This window comes from Dendrobates tinctorius, unplaced genomic scaffold (genome assembly GCF_039654945.1).
Source record: "Dendrobates tinctorius isolate UK_male_01 unplaced genomic scaffold, ASM3965494v1 ptg000057l, whole genome shotgun sequence".
NCBI lineage: Eukaryota > Metazoa > Chordata > Amphibia > Anura > Dendrobatidae > Dendrobates > Dendrobates tinctorius.
The window spans coordinates 26,903,373-26,922,256 of record NW_027361725.1 but is presented as its reverse complement, the minus strand read 5'-3'; the positions used below and the strand labels follow the sequence as shown (position 1 = coordinate 26,922,256).

The 18,884-nt window shown below is 46.7% G+C and overlaps 1 protein-coding gene across 1 annotated transcript in view; it reads left to right on the top strand.

Moving 5' to 3' along the window:
* GANC (glucosidase alpha, neutral C) overlaps positions 1 to 18,884 on the top strand; it is a 202,049-nt gene that overhangs the window by 163,654 nt on the left and 19,511 nt on the right. The window contains exons 20-24 of the mRNA XM_073577850.1: positions 74 to 150; positions 2,683 to 2,757; positions 3,652 to 3,765; positions 15,587 to 15,699; positions 16,689 to 16,792. Coding sequence (XP_073433951.1) covers positions 74 to 150; positions 2,683 to 2,757; positions 3,652 to 3,765; positions 15,587 to 15,699; positions 16,689 to 16,792 — 483 coding nt within the window. The remainder of the gene's footprint in view (positions 1 to 73; positions 151 to 2,682; positions 2,758 to 3,651; positions 3,766 to 15,586; positions 15,700 to 16,688; positions 16,793 to 18,884) is intronic.

The window sequence follows — 18,884 nt, the reverse complement described above, 5'->3', positions numbered from 1 at the left end:
CATTCACATTTGTCATACACAGCACTGTCTGCTACCAATATAATAACTATTATAATAACTATTTTGTTCCTAGGAAATGCTTTATTAGTTGCCCCAGTTTTAGACCCGGGAGTCATTTCAATTGATGTGATTTTTCCTGGCCATGAAGAGGTATGTCACTCAAAGTCAATAAAGAAATTAATCTTTGAATGGAAGTGTTTGTGCCTAGTTGTCAGTTGGCTTTTGGGTGTGAGCCTGTGGGTATACTCTGTAGCACATAACAGTATGGAAAATACTGTATAATCCTGCACCCGTTAAGCTCTGTATGGTACAATATTTATTCAGTAAAAATAATAAGGTCACAGATAATTTTTAAAGCTATTTCTTTACAATTGATGCATCATATTTTAGGAGAGAAAATGGCACTGTTATAGCTCATGTATGGACCTAATTATTCAGACTTCAAATGATGGATGTAGTCAAATGACTTGTTTTCCATCCTTTCACCCCACCCGATTGTCTATTACATTCTGGAATTCTTTTGTATATGGCATAATTAAATAAATACAGCTCAGAGCCTTCCTTGCTTCACTCTCCATTTTGATTCCCAGATTTCACTCTGTTTCTTTCTCCTCTATGCTCTACTATAAATCCCATAATGCATCAGTACAGAATCACATGGGCAAATAGCATCAGTATAATCTCTGCCTGCTGTGAAAGCACAGAGATTATCCTTTCCACTATTTTCTCCTAGATATCAAATAGATTGTGAGTATATAGTCATAGAGGGTGAAAATCTCCATTATACTGTGTGCTGGGAGCTGTGAATTCATCAGTTTCAGTGATAGTAATTTCATAATTCCCTGTTGAATACTTGATTTTTATAGTCCATGCAATTTCATCATACAGACAGTTCAGGAAACTGCGCTGGTGTTCACCTTCATTATAAGGCCAGGATCACACGTGGGAGAAATACAGCCGAGTCTCGCATGATAATACCCGGCACTGCCGCCGGCACTCAGGAGCGGAGCGTGTAGCCGCATAGCAATACATGCAGCCGCACGCTACGCTCCCGAGTGCCGGGTATATTAACATGCGAGACTCGGACGTATTTCTCACATGTGTGATCCCGGCCTAATTGTGTGACAGGTGCTGACTAGTCATCATCAGTAATTGCGATAGGAGTTTGTCTCCCCTCCTTTGAAGAACTTCAGTGCCACAGTTCGTTCAATTTCATCATACAGGCAGCTTTGGAGACTGGGATGGTGACCACCTTCAGATAATATAAAGCCATGTAAAGGCCCCTTTACATTTAGCGATGCACCAGCGATCCCGACCACCATACGACCCGGTCAGGATCGCTGGTGCATCGCTATATGGTCGCTAGTGAGCTGCCGCACAGGCAGATCTCACCAGCGATGTAGCGATGCTTGGCGGTCATACTTTCAGACGAAGCGATGACCGCTGTCTTCCGCCCGCGTCCATAGCTCGCTCGTTGGCGCCAGCAGGAAGCCGACGACGAGAAATGGACGTGGACGATCTTGCGCGATCAGCGATAGTCAGCAGGGGAGCCGGACGGAGGTAAGTATCACATATAGCGATATCGCTAGCGATATCGCTGCTGCGTCACAAAATCAGTGACGCTTTAGCGATATTGCTATGTGTAAAGCCCCCTTTATTCCCAGGGGGTGGGTCACCATGAGATTATATGACCTAACTGAAGAGAAGCAAGCCATGAAATTTCAGATAGAAGGAAAACACTAAATAAATAAGGTAGTACCAGTCAAATTATATCTATAGGGGGACTAGTGACAGGGTGAATGAAAAAAAATCACTACACTACCACTTTAATGGGAATCTGTCACCCCTTTTTTCGAATATGAGCTACCAGCACCGACATCAGGGGCTTATCTACAGCATTCTGTAATGCTGTAGATAAGCCCCGATATAACCTGAAAGATAAGAAAAAAGGAGTTAGATTATACCCACGGGGGGGGCGGTCTGGTCCGATGGGTGTCGCGGTCCGGTCCGGCGCCTCCCTCTTCATACAATGCCATCCTCTTCTTTCCTTCCTGTCGTGGCTCCTGCGCAGGCGCATTGCTCTGCCCTGTTGAGGGCAGAGCAGAATACTGCAGTGCGCAGGCGCTGGACCTCTCCCGGTTCCTGCGCACTGCAGGACTCTGCTCTGCCCTCAATAGGGCAGAGCAGTGCACCTGCGCAGGAGCCACGACAGGAAGGAAAGAAGAGGACGGCATCGTATGAAGATAGGAGGCGCCGGACCAGACCACAACACCCATCGGACCGGACCGCCCCCCGGGTGAGTATAATCTAACTCTTTTTGTCTTATCTTTCAGGTTACATCGGGGGCTTATCTACAGCATTACATAATGCTGTAGATAAGCCCTTGATGTCGGTGCCGGCAGCTCATATTCAAAAAAAAGGGGTGACAGATTCCCTATAAGACTAACCGTTTTTTTTATTTGATAAATCAATAGTGCACATGAAAATAAGCAACTTTGTAATATATCTTATCAGAAAATGTTAAACTAGGAATCTGCCTGATATGAGGTCAGGTAGGAATTTGTGTTTGGAGTTCACCGGAGGTTTTGCCTTCCTCTGTATCAACTATTTATGAAAATTGTAAACTTATGTTTTTGGTCAACTTACAAACTATGTAACTATTCTAATATCGTTCCTCTATAGTCTTGGTATGATTTTCGAAACTTCAATTGCGTTGGCAGTGCCCACAAGCAAACAGTGAACGTTGCATTAGAGGAGGTAATATCTCATATACGTATATTATACTGGACATTTTTTCCATGTCTATGCAAGATGCAGCTGAACTCATCAATGATCAATGTTGTCCTTGTAAACTAGTGTGTCTGTCTCTGTGGGGTGCACTTATATTGTACTTGGCAGCCTCCTCATCTAATAGTATGGACATCATCAATAGGCTGTAAACCAGACACTGCATCACACATATCTGTGTGACTGGCGCCCTATACAAGCCTCATCTGTGTGCATTTATAATATTAGGCAACCGTCTCCTCCATGAATGGTCGGTGTGTGAGTGGTCAGTAATTAGCATCGGTGCTGCTCCAGCCCTTAATCATGGGGGTCACTGCATCTTGTAGTGCATAAGTTTGGTGCCTATGTTCGTAAAAACTGCTGCCTTTTTTCTGTCATTTTGTTATGTTTTTGTGCTCTTTTGCTGTGTTTTTAACTTGGTACGAGAGTCGAAACTTCTGGGGTCAAATCGCTGACATGACTAAATCCAGGCTCACACATCCATCAGATAGTACGTGCTGGGATTGCACTTAGTTCCTCCTGTATGCCTGACAGGACTTATTAGGCATATGGCTGATATGGAACCCATTATTTCGCTGCACACTGCTAATACAACCCATTGACACCCCATGATCATATTGTAGTGGTCCAATAAACGAAGCTTTAGAAGAGGATTATTATCTCCAAATTACTGTTGATGTAGCGCCGCTGTCTCTGCATGCTCCCCCTCTCCCCCGGCAGGGATGCCGACTTACTCACCACCGCGACTCCTGTCCCGCACTTCTTCCTACTTCTCCTTCTGGAGTGTGAGACCTTGGCATTGTAAGCCTGGCGGCCATTAATAGCTGGTGTAAAATAAATACATTGTTTTTTTTTTTAATACAGATTCCAGTTTATCAACGTGGAGGATCTATTATTCCTTTACAAACAACAATTGGCAAGTCATCAGGCTGGATGGACAATTCTCCGTATGAGCTACGTGTAGCACTAGATCGTAAGGTGAATGGTTTCTTTCTCAGGAAAAATGGTTAATTAATACTGTCTCTGACATTGACTAAAGTGGTTGTACCTTGTCAAAAGAAATCTGTCAAATCCGTCCTGGGCAGAGGTGAAATAAAAAAAAACTTGCCAATAAGTTTTAATATATTAAATTAATTTAACATGCCTCTTTAGTTTAGCCACATGGATAAGTATAACATCTTCTTTATTGAAAGTTGAGCAAAGACATGTAAGAAAGTAACATCATAAAATGAGGTACAGAGCCTATGCGCTTCGAGTGGTTGACCTGCTCTTAACCGTGGCGTGGCATTAAATTAATTTATATTTTCAAAACTTCATTGATTACCCGATAACACTCCCTGTCATGTGGTCCAAGAAGTTTTCGTTACAGCATCAGGCAGTAAATAGCCTCTACCTCTTTCCCGTGTGTCTGTCTGGCTCAGTTCATTAGCTAAACCAGCCCTCTTCTTCTTCACCACTTTATAGTATCATTACAAAATGTTATGGAACATTTCTATTCGTGAGAATACAGGGATCAAGGTCCCTTAGGTTCTTTCCTGCATTGTTGTGCATGGATATATTGTAAATCTTTGATTTTTAAAGGTGCTCATATTTACATGAGCAAAGTCGGTTGCATCCACCAAGTTTGGTATAACTGGCTAAACACATGCACTCTCGACTGAATTGAGTGTGCATGTGTATGATGGGCTTAACAGGAACAATTGTCATCTGAACAAGCGTTTGATCAACAGTTGTTGAATGTGTATGCTGTGAAAAGATTAATGTTGTACATCAAGATTGGATGTGGCAGGCAAATGAAGATCCATAAGCCAAAGGATGCTGGAACATTAGTGACTTTAATGAGGATGTCCATGTCCATATCTATGCATGTGAGGGAAGAACAGATCTCTTCATCAGGATATCACCACATTCAAACAGGCAACACTCGATTTCAAATCTGCCCTCACCTCTGCTAAACAGGCCTACTTCACAACCCTCGTATCTTCCCTATCTTACAACCTCAAACAGTTATTCAAAACTTTTAACTCCCTCCTCCGCCCACCACTGCCTCCTCCAACCTCCCTCATCTGAGGACTTTGCCACACACTTCAAAAATAAGATTGACCAAACAAGGCAAGTCTTCATCACTCAAGCACCACAACCCCTTTGTATACCAGACCAATGCCCAAACCCCATAACCTCACTCTCCAACATCACTGAAGGGGAGCTTAAACGTCTCTTCTCCAAATCGCACCTCACAACCTGTGCACTCGACCCCATCCCACCTCCTCTCCAACCTCACCACCACACTTATCCCATCCCTAACCCACCTCTTCAACCTATCGCTAACGTCCGGTACCTTCCCTTCTGCTTTCAAACATGCCACAATCACGCCTATCCTTAAAAAGGTAACCCTCAACCCAACCGCTATGTCCAGCTATCGCCCAATATCGTTGCTCCCATTCGCTTCCAAACTCCTGGAACAGCACGTCCACGCTGAACTTTCCTCCCACCTATCATCTAACTTGCTCTTTGACAATATACAATCTGGTTTCCGCCCCCATCACTACACTGAGACAGCCCTGACCAAAATTACTAACGACCTACTTACAGCCAAATCAAATGGACAATACTCTATACTCCTGCTTCTAGACCTGTCCTCTGCATTCGACACAGTTGACCACTGCCTCCTACTACAGATCCTCTCCTCCTTCGGCATCAAAGGCCTTGCCCTATCCTGGATCTCCTCATACCTTTCCAACCGTACATTCAGCGTCTCCCACTCCCACACCACCTCCTCATCCCACCCTCTCTCTGTTGGAGTCCCCCAAGGCTCTGTTTTAGGACCCCTACTCTTCTCAATCTATACACTTGGTCTTGGGAAACTCATAAAGTACAACGGATTCCAGTACCACCTTTATGCTGATGACACTCAGATCTACCTCTCTGGCCCAGACGTCCCCTCTCTGCTGTCCAAAATCCCAGAGTGTCTATCAGCCATATCCTCCTTCTTCTCCTCTCGCTTCCTCAAGCTCAATGTGGACAAATCTGAACTCATCATCTTTCCTCCATCTCACAGATCTTCCTTATCTGACCTACAGTAGCTATAACAATTAATAACATCACACTTTCCCCAGTACCGGAAGTCCGCTGCCTTGGAGTAACCTTTGACTCTGCCCTGTCCTTCAAACCGCACATCCAAGCTCTTTCTACCTCCTGTCGCCCCTAGCTCAAAAATATTTCCAGAATCCGTCCTTTCCTCAACCCTCAATCTACTAAAATGCTTGTGCATGCCCTTATCCTCCCGCCTCGACTACTGCAACATCCTTTTCTGTGGTCTCCCTGTTAACACCCTCGCACCTCTCCAGTCCATCCTTAACTCTGCTGCCCGACTAATTCATCTCTTTCCTCGTTACTCCTCCACTTCTCCCCTCTGCAAATCTCTTCACTGGCTCCCATTCCCTCAGCGTATCCAGTTCAAATTACTAATACTGACCTACAAGGCCATCTATAACCTGTATTCCCCATATGTCTCTGAACTAATCTCCCGATACCTTCCCTCACGTAATCTCCGGTCCTCCCAAGACCTCCTTCTCTCCTCCACACTTATTCACTCCTCACCCAACCGCCTCCAAGACTTCTCCCGAATATCTCCTATGATCTGGAATTCTTTGCCCCAACAAGTCCGACTATCAACCACATTTGGATCCTTCAGACGGAATCTGAAAACCCACCTCTTCAGGAAAACCTACAGCCTGCAATGACCCCGCTACCTCCTTCTCTCTCACCACTACCGGTGATATCACTTCAACCAACACCGAAACTGCTGCAACCCACCAACCTACTGTCTCCTTCCCCACCATCCTGTAGCATGTAAGCCCGAAAGGGCAGGGTCCTCTCCCCTCTGCATCAGTCTGTCATTGTTAGTTTGTTTACTGTAAGTGATATCTGTAATTTGTATGTAACCCCTTCTCATGTACAGCACCGTGGAATCAATGGTGCTATATAAATAATAATAATAATCAGGATAAAATCATCACCAGTTTAGAAAAGCATAGATTGGACATCTCTATATCTAAAACTGAATGTATGTGTTAGGAACGGCAAAGTGCATTCGCCGCTTGGGGTCCACCGTGCAGTACGTGTTAAACCGCTGCTAGATAATGGCAGACGCGATATGTGGCGGTATATTGCACGCGGGTTAGACGTCACCCGGTGTGCGCTGGGTGTACTCTGTTAGCTTCACAGAGACGCCTAAGGAATTAACATAAATGCTGAGCCTGTTGGACTCACAGGTCTCAGATAAGTGCACGCACGATATATGGTCACAGGAGCTGGGCCCTAGGCAGAGGATCAGAGTCTGTCTAGGCCTACCATGCATGCGGCGTCACAACTGTGGACGCCAAGAGGTGCTGCAGACTGCAGCGCAGCGACAGACACTGCCGCTAATCGACAATGCCCGGTAGCAGGCGCACTGTCGGACGCTAGCACTGTGGAGGATGCTGTTGTGGCTTGCAGCTTGCCACTGGCTGGCGCAGATTCTAAACTTAAGTCCCTATACACACTCGTAATATCAGAGGAAGGGGATCTTAATGAGTCATTCGCAGGTTCATGCATCCATCATCATTCACACAGTAGCAACGAGAGACTATACTAGCGCATGGCCGAGCGGCCATGGGGGCCTTTTATAGTTGTGCGCTTCTGGGACCTTCCAGATCTCTGAGATGGACCAATCAGATCAGGAGAAGGACCTGAGCACATGACTCCCGATCTCCAATGGGAGATCGTCTCATGAGCATGCCCAGTAGCACGATGAAAGGACTTCGCCTCTGGAGTGGCTTGTGCAGGACAGCCTGCGCTGCTATTGCTGACCCAGAGGTGGCAGCAACAACCAGTCCTACAGAGCTGGTCTGAGCAGAGCGTCTGGGAAGCCGGGATTGCTGAGCAATCTCCTCTGCGGTCGATAAATAATGGGAGACCGCAGAATGTGAGGCTCTGGATTCCTGTTGAGCCGCTCAGGAATCAGATGACTAACAGTATGTATGTGTGTATCACCAACCAATCATGAAGCATCTTTCATTTATTCGGACTCCCATGACAGCACCACGAGAGAGGGGATCCGCCCTTTAGGAACAGTAAACCTACAGACAAAAAGGGCGGCACCTCTCCCACGCATCAGTTGGTTTCCTGTTCCTGAGGGGACGGGATCCTACAGATGGAAGTCCGAATGGATCCCAGGCCGACTGGCCAACACAGGTAGCGGGGGGGTCTCCTACCTCGACCAGGTGCGGAGCTCCTGGAGACGCCACGGTGGTCCTTGCTGGGCTGCACGGCAGTGGCGTTCGCAGCAGGGAGCGGAGTCCGGAGGATAACCGCTTCCCTTAAAAAAAGCCGCCGCCGGTGAGTATGGCCCCTGGGGTCTCCCTGCTCTAGTGGCGTGGTGGCAGGGGTAGGTGTTGCCAGCGCAATCGAGTGGTGTCCGGGACCCGGAGGCGCTGCAGGAGGATGCTCGGGTGTCCCGCGTGACTCCCTGATACACAGGAAGTGTCTGCGGGGCCGCGGTGACATCGGGGGCGGAGCCGGGGGTGCTTCCGGGTCAGCGGCGTCACTGCGCAGGCGCGAAGGATCCAAGATGGCGGCGCCCGGTAAACGCCGACTCGCTGGGCCAGCTGAGGGGGGAGACCAATCGGGGGGGGCGCGGCATGTCTGCTGACCGGAGAAGGGGAATTTAAGCAGGGCCCAAGGGGGATTCCATGCTTCTGGCCACATTATTGCACGCAATGATGGAGAGCGAGCAAGAAGAGCAGCAGCGACAATCATCGCTGCAGTCCCTAAGAGACCTTCAGCAGGTCAAGCAAAAGAAAAAAGAATCACGGGACAGTAAGGAGCGTGCCAAGCGAAGAGACCAATCCAGTCATAAAAGCTCCTCCAGACGGACGGGAGCATTGACTGAAAAAAATACCCCACATACTCCGGTACCTATTTGCTGCACTGGTAAGTGATCTACGTGAATGTTCACTCAGTGACGGAGCCTCCCTCTATGTTTTTATTCTCAGGGGAAGAAGGCCACGAGTGAGGCAAAACATAGGGAATGCGCTCTCTGTGCATGCCCACTACCGGACTCATGCCCAAAAAAGTTGTCCCCCCTGTATCCAGCAGACGGTGGCGGAGGAATCGCCTAAAATCGCTGCAAGCCTAAAAGACATAGGCAGAAATGAGAGAAACCCTAAAATCCCTGTCCCAAGAGGGGAGCTCAAGGGTTAGGGACCCTTTGGAGTCAGATTCCTGGGTGGAATGGAGGAGAAATAAGGACCCCTCTGGCTCATCCCCCTCGGAGGAAGCGGATTCCGGTCGGTTCTGTCTGCCGCTAGACTGGGTGGACAAGCTGGTAAAGGCAGTGAGAGGAACAATGGAGGTGGAGGAGCCCAAACCAGTTATCCATGCAGGACGTCATGTTCGGGGGGGCTGGATCAAAAAAAGCGAAGGGTCTTCCCTTTGAACAAGAAAATTCAGGAACTAATTCATAGAGAATGGAAGAAACCAGATAAGAGAAGTTTGCTACCACCAGCCCTCAAACGTAGATACCCCTTTGATGATCCAGCGGTTAGCACTTGGGACAAAGCCCCTAAATTGGATGCGGCAATCGCCAAAGCATCAAAAAGAGCCTCACTACCCTTCGAGGACATGGGGACCCTTAAAGACCACCTAGACAGGAAGGCAGATACCTTCCTTAAAGGAACCTGGGAGATGGCAGCCGGTTCCCTAAGACCAGCAGCAGCCTCAACATGTACGGCCAGGTCCATGATGGTCTGGTTAGACCAACTGGAGTCTGAATTAAAACAGGGGACGTCTAGACAGACAATTTTGGGTGCCCTACCAGTAATTCAGGGTGCCACAGCCTTCCTAGCGGATGCCTCAGCTGATGCGGTTAGAATGGCCGCTAGGGCAGCAGGACTTTCCAATGCGGATCGTAGAGCCCTGTGGCTGAAGTGCTGGCCAGGAGACATCCTAACCAGGTCAAAACTCTGCACCAACCCGTGCGAAGGAGAATATTTGTTTGGTACAGTCCTGGATGAGTTGTTTGATAAGGCCAGGGACGACAAGAAGTTCCCTAATCTGTGGTCCGCATCCTACCGACGTTCGTTCAATAGAAGGAAATTCGGTCAGGGAAGAAGGCGCAACCCATCGCCTAATAGAGACCGTCTCAGATGGGAGGATAGAAGAAGGAGAGGTACGGGCTTTATGTTCAGGCGTTCTTCAAGAGTGTGAAAGAAACCGGGACAATGACTAGCGATTCCCGTGGGGGGTAGACTGTCAGCCTTCCTTCCAACATGGCTGCGGATCACCAATAGTGACTGGGTGCGGAACGTAATATCCACCAAACTCAAGCTGGAGTTTAGTTATGTTCCTCGAGATACCTTTAAACTAACTCCCTTACGTTTGCCACTTGAACAAACTGCTTTAGAAGCAGAAGTCCTCAGTCTATGCCTAAAAAAGGTCCTGGTGGAGGTTCCGGAATCTGAGAGAGGTAGAGGCTTCTACTCTCCCCTGTTCCTGATCCAAAAGCCTGATAAATCATTCAGGACCATTATTAATTTACGTTCCCTTAATAAATTCTTGGTTAACAGAACCTTTAAGATGGAGTCTATCAGCTCAGCATATGGGGGACATAGTGGTCCAGGGACAATGGGACTCCAAAACTGAGACCTCGTCTAACCAGAGGGAGCTGTTGGCAGTTAAAAAACTCATTATGTACTTACAGGGTCATCATGTGAGGATCCTCTTGGACAACCAGGTAGCAGTAGCCTATATCAACCACCAAGGTGGAACACACTCTGGGGCCCTGATGCGGATAACAGAACGTCTATTTCAAATAGCCGAGAGAAATTTTCAATCTTTAACTGCGCTCCATATCAGAGGGAAAGACAACACAAAGGCACTCTTTCTAAGCTGCAGGGCGCTAAGGCAAGGAGAATGGGCTTTAAACACGGACGTTTACAACCAGATTGTCCGCAGATGGGGTCAGCTGGAGGTAGACCTCTTTGCCAGCAAAAGAAAACAGGAAAGTAAAGTACTGCTCTCTGAACCCCAGGGAAAATCCACTGGCAGTGGACGCTTTCCTAATAAAATGGGATTTATCCCTGGCATATGCCTTTCCACCGTTTGCCCTCTTACCTCTGGTGGTGAGAAAGATCAGGGAAGATCGAGCAAGAGTCATATTAATTGCCCCATTCTGGCCCAGAAGGACCTGGTTCGCATGGTTGACGACCATGTCAGTATGCGATCCCTGGGTACTGCCGAACCTTCCAAATCTTCTCTACCAGGGGCCAGTCAACCATCCGCAAGTAACGGGACTCCATTTGACAGCGTGGAGTTTGAGAGGGCACTGTTGAGGGATAGAGGTTTCTCCCAAAATTTAATTAATACCCTTCTGAAGAGCAGGAAGCAGATTACTACAAATATCTATGCTAGAACCTGGAGGCAAATCCTGTCCACCTCGGAGTTTAATCTCAGGGATGGAATACCCACGAAACAGATGCTAGAATTCCTTCAGAGGGGAATCGAGTTGGGTCTTTCCACAAGTACTTTAAAAGTGCAGGTTTCAGCCTTGGGGGCCCTGTTTACCTGTGATATTGCCAGCAACTACTGGGTGACTAGATTCATCAAAGCTGCTAGTAGATCCAGACCCATATACATGGATAAATGTATACCATGGGACTTAAATTTAGTCCTTACAGGTATGACAGAGAAGCCATTCGAACCTCTGGATTCAGCCTGGTTAAAGATTATATCCCTTAAGACAGCTTTTTTTGGTAGCAATAACATCTGCACGTAGGATAAGTGACATACAGGCACTTTCCAGGTTGCCCCCTTATACAGAGTTTTTACATGATAGAGTAATCCTAAAACCGGACCTAGCATACTTGCCCAAGGTAGCATCACACTTTCACAGGGCACAAGAGATAGTTCTCCCTTCCTCCCTAATCCTACCAACTCTAAAGAGCAGAAGCTTCATGCGTTAGATGTTAAAAGATGCCTATTAGAATATATATCGGCTACTGATCCTTGGAGGAAAGAGAACGCATTATTTTTATCCTTCCAAGGTCCTAAGAAAGGGTTTAGAGTATCAAAACGCACGTTAGCAAAGTGGATTAGGGAGGCTATCTCTCTGGCTTACACAACAGGTGGCGGTCCGGCTCCACAGAACCTGAGGGCGCATTCCACTCTTGCCATGGCGTCATCTTGGGTGGAGAGATATGGAGTGTAAGTTGACCAGATATGTAAGGCGGCCACCTGGTCTTCTCCTTCCACCTTTTTTAACCACTATAGGTTAGGTATTGGTGCCTCCTCGGATCTCACTTTTGGGCTAAGGGTGCTGCAGGCTGTAGTCCCTCCCTAAGTTAGTTTACATCTCTGTAATTCTCTCGTGGTGCTGTCATGGGAGTCCGAATAAAGTATTAAGTTACGTACCGGTAACGGTATTTTTCAGAAGCCCATGAGAGCACCCTTAGATCCCTCCCTTATTCACGTATAGGGGTGCACTCCTTCCTCTTAGAAGTTTGTTTCACGGATTTGCCTTAATTTGGAGTAAAGATTATATAAAAATTATAAATAAGATGTATAGATTGTAGATATGCTGTGCCACAAACCATGGTAGCCTCTCAAGCTCTGTAATCCAAATGATGCGTGGGAGAGGTGCAGGCCTTTTTGTCTGTAGGTTTCCTGTTCCTGAGGGCGGATCCCCTCTCTCGTAGTGCTGTCATGGGCTTCTGAAAAATACCGTTACTGGTACGTAACTTAATACTTTCACCAGAGGTGTTCAAAAGAAGCTGAGCTGTGATTGGTTGCTATGAGCAACAGTTTTCCTTGCAACCAATCTTTAAGCATCTCTCATTTCATCAGAGCTGGTTAAAAGTAGCTGAGCTGTGATTGGTTGCTATGAGCAAGTTTTCCCACTTGACAACACCTCAGCAGACTCTGACATGGTGAGAGAAATCTAGCATCCCCAGGAACATAAGCTCCCAGCCATTGTCTGCCCCCCAGAAAGGAGCACAGAGCACATGACGGAAATGAATTCCCCCTCCCGTAGATCAATGGTATGTAAGTTAGGGCAAATCCACTCAGCATTTTGGTACTGACCCCAGGCCTTTCTTAAAGAGATCTCCAGGATGGAAGTCAGGGCAAATCCATCCAGTGCTTTGGTTCTGACCCCATGCCTCTCTTAAAGGGATACTCGGTATGGAAGTCAGGGCAATTGCCTTCAAATGCTCTGGTACTGACCCCAGGCTCTCTTAAAGGGATCTCCTGTACGGAAGTTAGGGCAAATCCCACAGCGCTCTGATTCTGACCCCAGGGTTCTATTAAAGAGATCAATGATATGCAAGTCAGGGCAAATCCATCCAGTGCTCTGGTTCTGATCCCAGGCTTTCTTAAAGGGATCCCCGGAATGGGAGTTAGGGCAAATCCACTCAGCGCTCTGGTTCTGACCCAAGGCCCCTCTTAAAGGGATCCCCGGTATGGAAGTGAAGGCAAATCCAATCTGCACTTTGGTAGTGACCCCTGTCCTCTCTTAAAGGGATCCCCGGTATGGAAGTCAGGGCAATTGCCTTCAAATGCTCTGATACTGACCCCAGGCTCTCTTAAATGGATCTCCGGTATGGAACTTAGGACCGTTCCACTCAGCGCTGTGGTTCTGACCAAAGGGTTCTATTAAAGGGATCATTGGTATGCAAGTCAGGGCAAATCCACTCAGCGCTCTGGTTCTGATCCCAGGCTTTCTTAAAGGGATCTCTGGTATGGAAGTTAGGGTAAATCCCTCAGCGCTCTGATTCTCACCCCAGGATTCTATTAAAGGGATCATTGGTATGGAAGTCAGGGCAAATCCACTCAGCGCTCTGGTTCTGACCCCAGGCTGATGGGATGATGTGGGATATTAGGGTGAGTAGTCCGGTGGCTCTGGCTGACAGGATGATGCGGGATATTAGGGGTAGTAGTCCGGTGGCTCTGGCTGATGGGATGATGTGCGATATTAGGGGTAGTAGTCCGGTGGCTCTGACGGGATGATGTGGGATATTAGGGGTAATAGTCTGGCCCGGCGGCTGTGATGGGATGATGTGGGATATTAGGGGTAGTAGTCCGGCGGATGTGACGGGATGATGTGGGTTATTAGTGGTAGTTGTCCGGTGGCTCTGGCTGACGGGATGATGTGGGATATTAGGGGTAGTAGTCCGGTGGCTTTAACGGGATGATGTGGGATATTAGTAGTCCGGTGGCTCTGGCTGATGGGATGATGTGGGATATTAGGGGTAGTAGTCCGGTAGCTCTGGCTGACGGGATGATGTGGGATATTATAGTGAATGTGGCTATGCGGAGTGGGCAGGGCTCTACACTCAGCTTTATATATATATATATATATATATATATATATATATATAGAGAGAGAGAGAGAGAGAGAGAGAGAGAGAGAGAGAGAGAGAGAGATAGATAGATATAATAATTATAATTTGTTATAACTAACCGTAGTTAGTTACTATACCCGGGCAGCGCTGGGCTCTTCAGCTAGTTCTAAATAAAGTCACTATTGTTCCAGCTTCCTTTGGTCATGGATCTTCATTTGTACGCATTGCAGACACATATCCAGTCCTGATCTGTGAGGCTTCCTACTTGTTTATATAGGACGGGCAACAGCAACAAGACTGTCAACTTCTAAACACAACGTCTGAGGGCTCATTCAGACGTCTGTGCTCCGACCACGATTCACAGACTGGACATGGCTTTCCCGATTGGAGCATGAAAGCTTCATGTATTTCCATAAGGGAGACCTGTGGCCAGTCTGTGCTCGGACATCTGAATGAGCCCTTAAGGTGAATAAGGCATTTCCTGGGGGTATCTCACTCCTACCCACTCACAGAGATTACATTTGTATGGTATTGTCCTATGAGAGCTTTTTCTCTTTTATGTTTATCTCTAGCTCCTACCCATTATAGGTGTATGGGCACCGTAAGGATCATGGAGCGGGAGTCAGATTCCCACGATCAATACACATGGAGTACTGTGTACAGTTTTGGGCACCGGTGCTCAGGAAGGATATAATGGAACTAGAGCAAGTACAAAGGAGGGCATCAACATTAATAAAGGGAATGCGGGATCTACAATTCCCAGAGAGATTAGCAAAATTAGGATTCTTTAGTCTAGAAAAAAGACTGAGGGCGATCTAATAACCATGTATAAGTATATAAGGGGACAATACAAATATCTCTCCGAGGATCTGTTCATACTAAGGAATGTGACGGTCACAAGGGGGCATTCTCTTCGTCTGGAGGAGAGAAGGTTTTTCCACCAACATAAATGAGGATTCTTTACTGTTAGGGCAGTGAGAATCTGGAATTCCTTGCCTGAGGAGGTGGTGATGACAAACTCAGTCGAGGGCTTCAAGAGGGGCCTGGATGCCTTCCTGGAGCATAATAATATTGTATCTTACAGTTATTAGGTTCTTTAGAAGGATGTAGATCTGGGGATTTATTCTGATGGAATATAGGCTGAACTGGAAGGACAAATGTCTTTTTTCAGCCTTGTAATAATGTTACTATGTAATAAGTAATGGTGTTTACCTGTAAAGAAATTGAAACATGAATGATAAACAACAGAATCATTACAGTTAAGAGTCCAATACTGGATACTGGAGCCTTTTGCTATGTCTTCATTTACTTCACTGTCTGCTTGGCATCCATCATAGACTAGGACATCTGTGCCGCTATGTCTGGCTGGGCTGCCGCCTGTGTGGTCTCACCCTAAATGGAGCTCTTGTATTTATTTTCAGGGTACCGCTATGGGAGAAATCTACATTGATGACGGTCATTCATTTCAGTACTTACACAAGCACATGTTCAGCTACAGAACATTCACTTTTAAAAAAAATGTTTTGTACTCACGGTAAGAGAATGACAAAAATAACAACTAGATTGCAAGTTTTGGGACCAGTATATAAGACCAGGTTTATATCATATTAGATGGACTAGTTCTCACGTAGTTGTGTAAAAATCAAAAGAAAATTTTAATTCTGGTGCAACGTAGAGGGTGAAACATTCTCTGATAATTGTTATAATGTGCATCAGTTTATGCAGTCAGTGACCTTGAAACACATTTTATGAATGCTTCTCCACTTCCTATTTTAATAAGATATATTTGCTATTTTGGTTATAAAAATGATGTCAACCAAGCCAAGAAATCAATCCTAATAGTTTATGGAAGCAATGTTAGTACAGTACATGACCTATTATGTCATATATTATGTGGTAGGACTTCTATGGCAGGACCATCTGTGCAGTGAAGACCACCATTATGTGCTGTGGTAGGACTTCTATGGCAGGACCATCTGTGCAGTGAAGACCACCATTATGTGCTGTGGTAGGACTTCTATGGCAGGACCATCTGTGCAGTGAAGACCACCATTATGTGCTGTGGTAGGACTTCTATGGCAGGACCATCTGTGCAGTGAAGACCACCATTATGTGCTGTGGTAGGACTTCTATGGCAGGACCATCTGTGCAGTGAAGACCACCATTATGTGCTGTGGTAGGACTTCTATGGCAGGACCATCTGTGCAGTGAAGACCACCATTATGTGCTGTGGTAGGACTTCTATGGCAGGACCATCTGTGCAGTGAAGACCACCATTATGTGCTGTGGTAGGACTTCTATGGCAGGACCATCTGTGCAGTGAAGACCACCATTATGTGCTGTGGTAGGACTTCTCTGGCAGGACCATCTGTGCAATGAAGACCACCATTGTGTGCTAACTCACAGTAGATTTCTGCTTGCTCAGTTATGTCTATTAGAAAATATATGGACTTTACATTTATTTTAAAATGATTCCAATGAAAACTCTGTTGTTGTTTTTTTTTTTTTAACTTTTCGTCTTAGTTCTGCTGCCAATCTAGGTTGTTTCCCAGTGAAATCCACCGTAGAAAATGTTCACGTTATGGGTTTCAAGAAATCACCATCTGAGGTCATTGTACATCAAGCTGGTAAGACGTAGATCCTAGCTCCATGGCATAAAAAACATAGTAAATTAAGGAGCCATCAGACAGTGGTGCGGTGTGCTTTTTGAAAATTAATCAATAATTTATATGTAAAACAAAATGGCAATGTTGAAAAATGCAACTTGTTACACAAAAAAGCAGACGTTTATACAACTATACTGATAATTATAAAATGTAAAATAAAAGCAGAATGGCTCTTGAACCTCTTCACCCCGAAGACTGTTTTCACCTTCCTGACCAGGCCAATTTTTTCAATTCTGATCACTGTCACTTTATGAGGTAATAACTCTGGAACGCTTCAATGGATCTCACTGATTCTGAGCTTTTCTCATGACATATTGTACTTTGGCAGTGGTAAAACTTCTTTGATATGACTTGCATTTATTTATGAAAAAAACGTAAATTTGGTGAAAATTTTAAAATTTTCAAACTTTTAATTTTTATGCCCTTAACTGCTTTCCGACATCGGGCGTAATAGTACGCTGATGTAGGACTCCTCCTGTTTGGTGCGGGCTCTGGCGCTGAGCCAACACCTTTCCAGGCACATGTCAGCTGATATATACAGCTGACATGTGCCCACAACAGCCTCAGGTGGAATCGCGATCCACCAGCCACTGTTAACCTGTTAAATGCCGCTATACATTTCTGACAGCGGCATTTACCTCGCGCTTACCGGAAGCGTGTCACTAATCCCGCCTATTGGTGACCCCGTTACATGATCGCGGGTCACCGATGGGTCAGCATGACAACCAGAGGTCTCCAGCAGACCTCTATGGTTGTCATAGCCGGATTGCTAGAAAGTGAGCATTTCTGCTACACACAGGCGATCTAATCATCGCCTGTGTGTATCAGAGGCGATCAAAGCACTGCAGCTTCTAGTCTCCCACGGAGACTATTGAAGATTGCAAAAAGTAAACAAACGTTTTTAAAAATATTTAAAAAAAAAAAGAAAAAAATGGAATAAACGATAAATGTAAAAGGATTTGGAGTGGATGGATTTTATTTCAGGACTCACCTGATTTCCATAATTTGTTCCGCTGAACAGTTACATAAGAATTTGCACATTAATATATACATGATTTTAAGGACCCCTCCCCCTTAATCCATAACCCTTTCTTGTTCCCCTCCCTCCCCCTTTTTTTTACCCTTGTCTTTCTTTCCCTTTTCTTCTTATCTTATATCTTTCTTCTACATAATACTTTCTTTCTTGAATACCTTGTTTGAGTTCGTCATATGTTTACTGCTATTGTCTACCATGGTATGTTTCACTCAGAGGCATAGCTAGGGGTTCCGCTCAGGTGGGGCAAAACATCTGAGTGGGCCCCTATTGTGGTAATTGCAGGTACGCAGGATGCAGTGACGAGTCGCGAGACAATTTGGTGCTTTCTGTATTAACGTTTATAAGACTAGAGGGAACTTTCCTCAGTCATGGCTTTATCACCAAAAGGGGTAACACGGGTTGCCCTCGCAGGGGCTCTAAAACAAGCAAACACAAACGGGTAGAACACGACTACTTCCGGCAATAGCCAGTCACTATAGGGCCGCGGAATGGCCGACTACGGGTCCGTAAATATAGAGTCAACTTAGCCGTCCAGACGTCCCTCGCCGTTCGGGATGGTGGTCTTTCGGCGTAGTAGTCGCTGGGCCCAGTTGCTGAGGCGTTGGCGAAGTCTTTGCGCGCTCCGGCGCGCTGATGACACTGAAGCCCCACAGGCCCCGGCGGAGTCCTTGGACTGGTGGGCTGCAGTCCCCGGACTGGGGCAAGCGGCAGCGATGTAGGCGAATCACAGACCACCTGTGCAGCTAACGGCTGCGACGGGGAGTCCGCGGCCAGCAGAGGCTCGGCCCCTGCTGCGGACCGGAGAGGGACAGTTGTGGCCACCGGCGGCCCTGTACTTGCCGCGGCCACTGGTGAGAGCAGGGCGGCTGTGGGTGGTGGGGAACAGGCCGCAGCCGTGGGCTGGAGCGAGATGGCAGCGGCCGCGGGTCGAACTGTGGCCGCGGGCTGGAGCGGGGCAGCAAATCTCGGATGATCTCCCTGGCGCCGTCCCTCTGGAGTCCTCAGTCGGCGTCTTCC